The 6,865-nt window shown below is 35.8% G+C and overlaps 1 protein-coding gene across 1 annotated transcript in view; it reads right to left on the bottom strand.

Annotated features, from left to right (window-relative positions):
• Positions 1-6,865, bottom strand: part of ATP2A2 (ATPase, Ca++ transporting, cardiac muscle, slow twitch 2) — a 66,834-nt gene that overhangs the window by 55,453 nt on the left and 4,516 nt on the right. Inside the window, exon 4 of the mRNA XM_012663446.1 lies at positions 2,692-2,796. Within this exon, the coding sequence (XP_012518900.1) occupies positions 2,692-2,796 (105 nt within the window). The remainder of the gene's footprint in view (positions 1-2,691; positions 2,797-6,865) is intronic.

The raw sequence follows: 6,865 nt of genomic DNA, 5'->3' as shown, positions 1-6,865 counted from the left end.
AAAAAAAAAAAAACAAAAAAAAAAAACAAAAAACAATGAGTTTATCTGCATCACCTTATAATTAACAGAAATACTAGAATATTTAGCCATAATTAACGTAACTACTATAAAAGTCCTGGAATAAATTCAAATGGTACTGATACTTGAGAAAGAATACATTCTGAGCATTGTTGGTACTCAGCCAAATTTGAAACAAACTTCTTTTTCCATAGGATTTCCCCCCTCTAAACTTATGAATCATAGCAGTTTTATTTTCTATTCTCACTCTTCAAGGTCATGTCAGGTAGAGTTTAACCGGACTGCTCAAGGTTAAGCAGATGTCCCATGAGCACTGTACTTTGCTCCTACTAAAAACCAGCCGAGACACATTTAAATTAGAAACATACACTTAAACTATCTCAGACTCTGAGGACAAAGATGACAATTAAAACCACTATAAAAGTCTTCACTGCCCCACTCAATTCAAACTATGAAAAGGAATATTTGGAGTGTAGGGATTAAGAAAAGGAATTGAATAATCATAGATTGAAATAGGTTACACCAAAAACAGGTCAACTTGGGGAAATACAAATATACCTTGTTTGTACCTTGCTACAAACAAAAGGATAACTTACATGACTTCTAAAGTTTCCTTTAGTTCTGAAAGTTTTCACACACACCCCCAACCCCCAGTTACATCTCCTACTTGAACCCAAATTGGCTTATCATTCCTCAAACATATTTGGCTCATGCCACTCCCTCTCTGGAACGATCTATCCAGCCTCCACCCACAAAACTCCACTTTTGTATATAGTTCCCAATTGCCTATCACCACTTCTGAGCCTTCCTTGATGACACTAATCAGAAATAATGCTCCCCCATACTACCTTACACTGTAACTAGAATTTTTCTTACTTTCAGGAGGCAAGAAACCTCTAATATTGCTCATACCATTCAGTATACTATGGAAATAGGATTAAGACTTAAGAATGCTATCCTTTTTTTTAAAAAAGCTAAGACAAATCTACAAGTCTTGTGAAAACCATTATAAAATATTACTTTGGAATTTAGATCAATCTGGGCCTGGGCTCACCTGTATGGCCTTTAGTAAGTCATTTAATCACTCTGAACCTCAATATCACATCTGTCAAATGGGAATATCATTTGCCTTACAAGGCCACAGTAAGGATGAAATAAACAGGAATGTACTGTGAAGTACCTACCACGGTAACTGGCATAAATCATTTAATAAAAAATACAAATTGGCCGGGCGTGGTGGCTCACACCTGTAATCCTAGCACTCTGGGAGGCCGAGGCGGGAGGATCGTTTGAGCTCAGGAGTTTGAGACCAGCCTGAGCAAGAGCGAGACCCCGTCTCTACTAAAAAAATAGAAAGAAATTAGCTGAACAACTAAAAATATGTATATAAAAAAATTAGTCGGGCATGGTGGCTCATGCCTGTAGTCCCAGCCACTCAGGAGGCTGAGGCAGGAGGATTGCTTGAGCCCAGGAGGTTGAGGTTGCTGTGAGGTAGGCTGACACCTACAGCACTCTAGCCCGGGCAATAAAGTGAGACTCAGCCTCAAAAAAAAAAAAAAATACAAATTATTAGCTTGAAAATAACAAAAACCTAATGCTATGTATTGTTTCTTTTGCCTATTCATAAGGGGATCATTTCTGCTCAAGTATAAATTGTTTTAGAAAGAAATAAAAGGAATATGTGGCACAATTAAAAATTTCTTCTAAGTAGAGCCATCTTTCAATATGAGTCTACCACATAAAGATCTTCACACTTACCAAGATCATTAGTTTACAATTGCAATAGGACTAAGCGTGTTTATAAGACACTTCCACTTTAAGAGCGATAGGCACACTCTATTTTAGTCCTCAAAGGGGTGACTATATCCATCAAAAACGTAAAAGATGGGTACTTCAAATTCATTCAAGTATTAGTGTCAGAGTCTGTTAAAATCTATCCAAAAAAACCTCAAACAGATCAACAATCCTAAAAAAAATTAAAATCCTCGACTAGGTATCTGCAGTAGAACAGCAGTCCCCAACCCTTCTGGCACCAGAAACCAGTTTCATGGAAGACAATTTTTCCAGTAAGGGTGGGGGATGTGCGGCCCAGAGCTCTGCAGCCTGTCCCTAACCGTCCACAGCCAGATACTGGTCCGAAGCCTGGGGCTTGGGGACCGCCGCAGCAGAACAATTATGTGAATGGGGGATGCCCCTATGTTTCTGTAGTAAAATTAGCTTTCGTTCTGTAAGAAAGGCCTGGGCGATTGAGGGAACACAGCCAGGGGTAAGCACTACAGGGAAAACAATTTAGGGCTTAAACAGTTTTTATAGCTAATCCCACAAAAAAAAAAATCCAAGGAGAATAAACATGAAATTGAGTTTATGAAGTCATAGGAAGCAACCAGGAAATATAAAGACAATATATACTGGTTCCTCATTTTCTGGTTTCCTTAAGTAGTTTCTCTCATCTATTTTAACTCCTTGCCATGAAGGCTGAGCAATTTAACAGCAAAGTTTACATTCATGAGGTCTAAAATTCTGTAATAAATTAATGGACAAAAAAAAAAAAATGCATGTAGATTTTCCATGTATTTCCTCTCAGTACATCAGGAAATAAAACAGAAAGACTAAAGCAATTCAAATCACTTACATAAGTTACTAAAATTTAGTGCTGCAAGAATTTTTGCTTACCTGCCATACACCCACAATTGCATTGGCTACTAATATAAGTAAAATTACAAAAGGTTCTACAAAGGCTGTAATTGTTTCTTCACCTTCTTCGAACCAAGCCAAAACCTAGAAGAAAAATGCCATGTGTTAGAATTATTGTGTTTTCAGGCTTAGAGCCACTTGATAACAAAAGTGGCCAGCACTAAAGGAATTATAATAGGAATTATAATATTTTGTTACCTTCTTTAGAAAAAATGGCAGCAAAATATGACAGAAATAACTTACATTCTGTTTGTAATTCTTGCTAGTCAAAAATATACTTCTTAACAATACCCTTAAGAGTTAGTTTTTTGATATCATAATTCCATTTTAGAATCCAAATAAAATACTTTTGAGGGTACTAAATCCCGTTCATTTTATATGTATATATTGAGAAAAAGTAAAACTTAAATTCCTGATTTTATTAAAGTAAAAAGTGATCATCAAAGCTACGCTGATTCGGTTAATAGTCATATCAAATAATATCCATATGTAGTATAAATTCATAGTAAAACTTGACTATGGACTCAAATTTTAGAGTATACAAACTGTTAATCCCCCATTTATTTTCAGTGGTATTACTGAAGGTCATCTCAGAATTACTCCAACACTTTCTGAGATCAGGAACGTATCTTGAAGGTCATCTTCCATATGACATCTACTACAGCACTATAGCACTTCAGAGGTAAGTCCAAAAATATAACTGGATACAGAACACTGCTCCAAGAAAAATGAGCAGAAGAGTTAAACTTTAGCTCATACAACTCTAACCTTGTTAAGATATAAAAGCTACAAATTAAGGGCCACAGTGTACTTCACAATCTACCAACTGTAAAAGGTGGTAAAGAGAGAACCCAACACAATGAATCTTAATAATAAAGAATATGGTAAAGAGTGATCTAAATGGTTAAAAATTGAACAACCAATTTTTGTGGAAACTTGCCAATCCAGAAACGGCGTTAAACAGATCTAAGGATTTAATCTAGGAGGCAGGATTTGCGTTCTTTTCCTTAAACATTACTTAAAATGTTTGCATATTTTATAATAAAATCTTTTCTTTAAAAGAGCTATTTAGTAAACAATGAAAGCACTCTTGTTGATATGATTTATGGCAATAGTGAAACCATCTGACTATATTTGTACTTAGTAGAATACTATAAACTGAACTTTTACATAAATAGCAAACAACAAGAAAGACGTTAAGGCAAGGCCCAACATGACTCTTGCAAGAGGGTAACAGTGAATTAATAAGAACTATCAATTTGAGGGGGAGACACCGGGAGACACTAGGACCCAGGTCCTGACAGATGTCAATCACACTGACATCTAGTCAGCTAGAGTTAAGTAGAAAACCACAATGAACATGATAAATGCTGCTGTAAGCTTTCAACAGGGCAACCTTAGTGTTAAGGCCAGGCCTAATGCCAGAATGAAAACTTCTCTAGGAAGTTATAAATTTTGAAAGATGCAGGATCACAGCTGCTCTGATACTAGGCTTTCAAACATCTGCCAAGGAGAGTATATCAGAAATAAAAAACTTAATTAGCTCTTGGGGGAGAAAAATTGGTCAACTTGAAGAATAACTAGGACCTTTCCAAAAGGTCAGTGAGGCATTAGCAACTGTAAGATAAGCTTCACACCTTATTAAAGTGGGTATGAATTTCTCTCTTGGCAGCCAAGGCTGGGGAACAAACTTAAAGCAACATCGCATAACAGCTACAGCAAAGGAAAAGACTAAGGGAAGCAGTGACACAACTATCAGATCAAACCTCTACTTTTCAAGAAAATGTGCAGTTCCTTTTCACAAGTATTCATCAATAATATAAGAATCCTGGGCCGGGCGCGGTGGCTCACGCCTGTAATCCTAGCTCTCTGGGAGGCCGAGGCAGGCGGACTGTTTGAGCTCAGGAGTTCGAGACCAGCCTGAGCAAGAGCGAGACCCCGTCTCTACTAAAATTAGAAAGAAATTAATTGGACAACTAAAAATATATAGAAAAAATTAGCCGGGCATGGTGGCGCATGCCTGTAGTCCCAGCTACGCGGGAGGCTGAGGTGAGGCAGGAGGATCGCTTGAGCCCAGGAGTTTGAGGTTGCTGTGAGCTAGGCTGACGCCACGGCACTCACTGTAGCCCGGGCAACACAGTGCGACTCTGTCTCAAAAAAAAAAAAATATATATATATAAGAATCCTAACTTGTACAATGTAGTAGCCTTTTCTTCTGTATTACTTTAAATGTTTATATGTAGGAAACATAAGCATTCATATTGTTATTTAAAGGTGCTACAGATAAATTACCGCTTGATGAAAAACTAGTGGGTAAATCTTAGATGCTGCCCAAACCTATTTAAAATTGACAATCACTAATTTCCAGAGTACTTTAAAAAAATGTCTATTTTGAAATCACAAATAACCCACAGAATTAAATACTACAGCCCCAAATTAAGAGCAACCACGTCATATCACGGTGGGCAGTCTTTCATGGTTTTGTTCTACTGATAAGAAAACCTCTTGCGTCCTCGCATTAAGTGGGAAGATGACTGCTGACAAATAAAAGACTCCATGAGATGGGGAGAGGGGTGAAGAAAGGGGAGGAAAACTGGATGAGTGATGTTACTGAAATGCAAGATGCCGTATTAGCACTGTAATAAGGTGAGTTCATAATTAATTTACCAGAAGTTACACAATGTATACCTATATAGGAGACAAGGAAAATGTTTCTAAAAATCTTGACAACAGGTTGAATACAAAGGATTATCTGCTTATATTGCCTTTTGTTCCATGTTGTATTCCTAGGGGCCCAGAGCTTCTGGTACATAGTTGATGCTCAATATATATTTATTGAACAAATGTATAAATTAACGAAACAAAATCTCATATGACTTCTAAGATACAAGACAGTGGCAGTACACGAATTTAAACATTAGGAGCAAAAAGGTAACCAACTTCATAAATAGCAAAGGAGAGTGAAAAAGAAGGCTACTGGCAAATGATTTTAGACACAGTGTTTCTTTTTCCCCTTTGCTTTGCACTAATACAAAGTCTTAGTCTTCTGGCTCAAAGAAGTTCAAAGTTTCAAATTTGCCAATCTTATTCAAAGTAACTATTTGCTAATGAACATTCAACTTCAATTTAGGGCATCTTTCAATTATTATCTACATGATTAATCTCTACACTGCTAACTTCTGACAGAAACTACAATAAAGCAAATTTTAATCCAAGGTAAAAAGGAATATTCTGCTGTAAAACTGGGAGACAATCATGATACTGTGACTCAGTTATCTATGTTGGGATAATGGACTGAGTTCTTAATAAGATCATAAAAAGAAAACAGAAGATAATAAGCACATTTTGCTTCTCCATGTATTCGCAGAAATTTGTACTGTGCCTTTGGGCACTCAAACACTTGCTCAATAGATGAAAAAATTTACGTTAAAAAATTTTTTAAAGAGGAAATGTAAATTAAACAGTTCACAAAAATGATACAAAAGATTATTAATAAGTGTTACGGCAATTTCTAGGGTGGGAAACAAAAATGCTTTCATCCATGAAAAACACCAACGTGGATTAGAACTCATTCTTTCTGATCCAGACACAAAGTTTATGTAAAAACATTGTTTAATGTTTTCAAATTTGAATACAGTTTTCTTTTTTAAAAAAAGTACAGTGTAAGTAATATATACTGTATTTGAAAAATTCATCTTTTGAACCATTAAGAAAAGTTCTAAATAAATTAGTTAAACCAATCAGTAAATTGCTCATTTTATCCCATTTTTAAAATATTAACAGAAAACAGACATGAAAAAATTTTAAACCACTACAAAATGCAAATACTTTCTGAATGTACTAATCTGAGAAAACCAAAGTAAACAGATCCCATGTATTTTGAAAATGCTATCAAAACAAACTCACCCGAACATATGTGATATTGAATGCACTAACTCTACGAAATAAAGAATCCTTTTCAAAAGGTTCAGTAGAAAGACAAGACATATACACAATTATTCCAATGTAACTGAAAGGTTAAGATGTTTTATTAGCATTTTAGGGTCAATCTAAGTAGCTGAGGTAGGAAATGGGTAGAGGGCAGAGAAACCTAAGCAAATTGTTATTAGAGAAGACTTTATGATTTAGATAGACAGGAGTATTTTGAGACCAA

Source organism: Propithecus coquereli, unplaced genomic scaffold, assembly GCF_000956105.1.
Source record: "Propithecus coquereli isolate 6110/MARCELLA unplaced genomic scaffold, Pcoq_1.0 Scaffold81, whole genome shotgun sequence".
Classification (NCBI taxonomy): domain Eukaryota; kingdom Metazoa; phylum Chordata; class Mammalia; order Primates; family Indriidae; genus Propithecus; species Propithecus coquereli.
The sequence above is the reverse complement of the archived record's forward strand: the minus strand, read 5'-3'. Positions and strand labels throughout refer to the sequence as shown.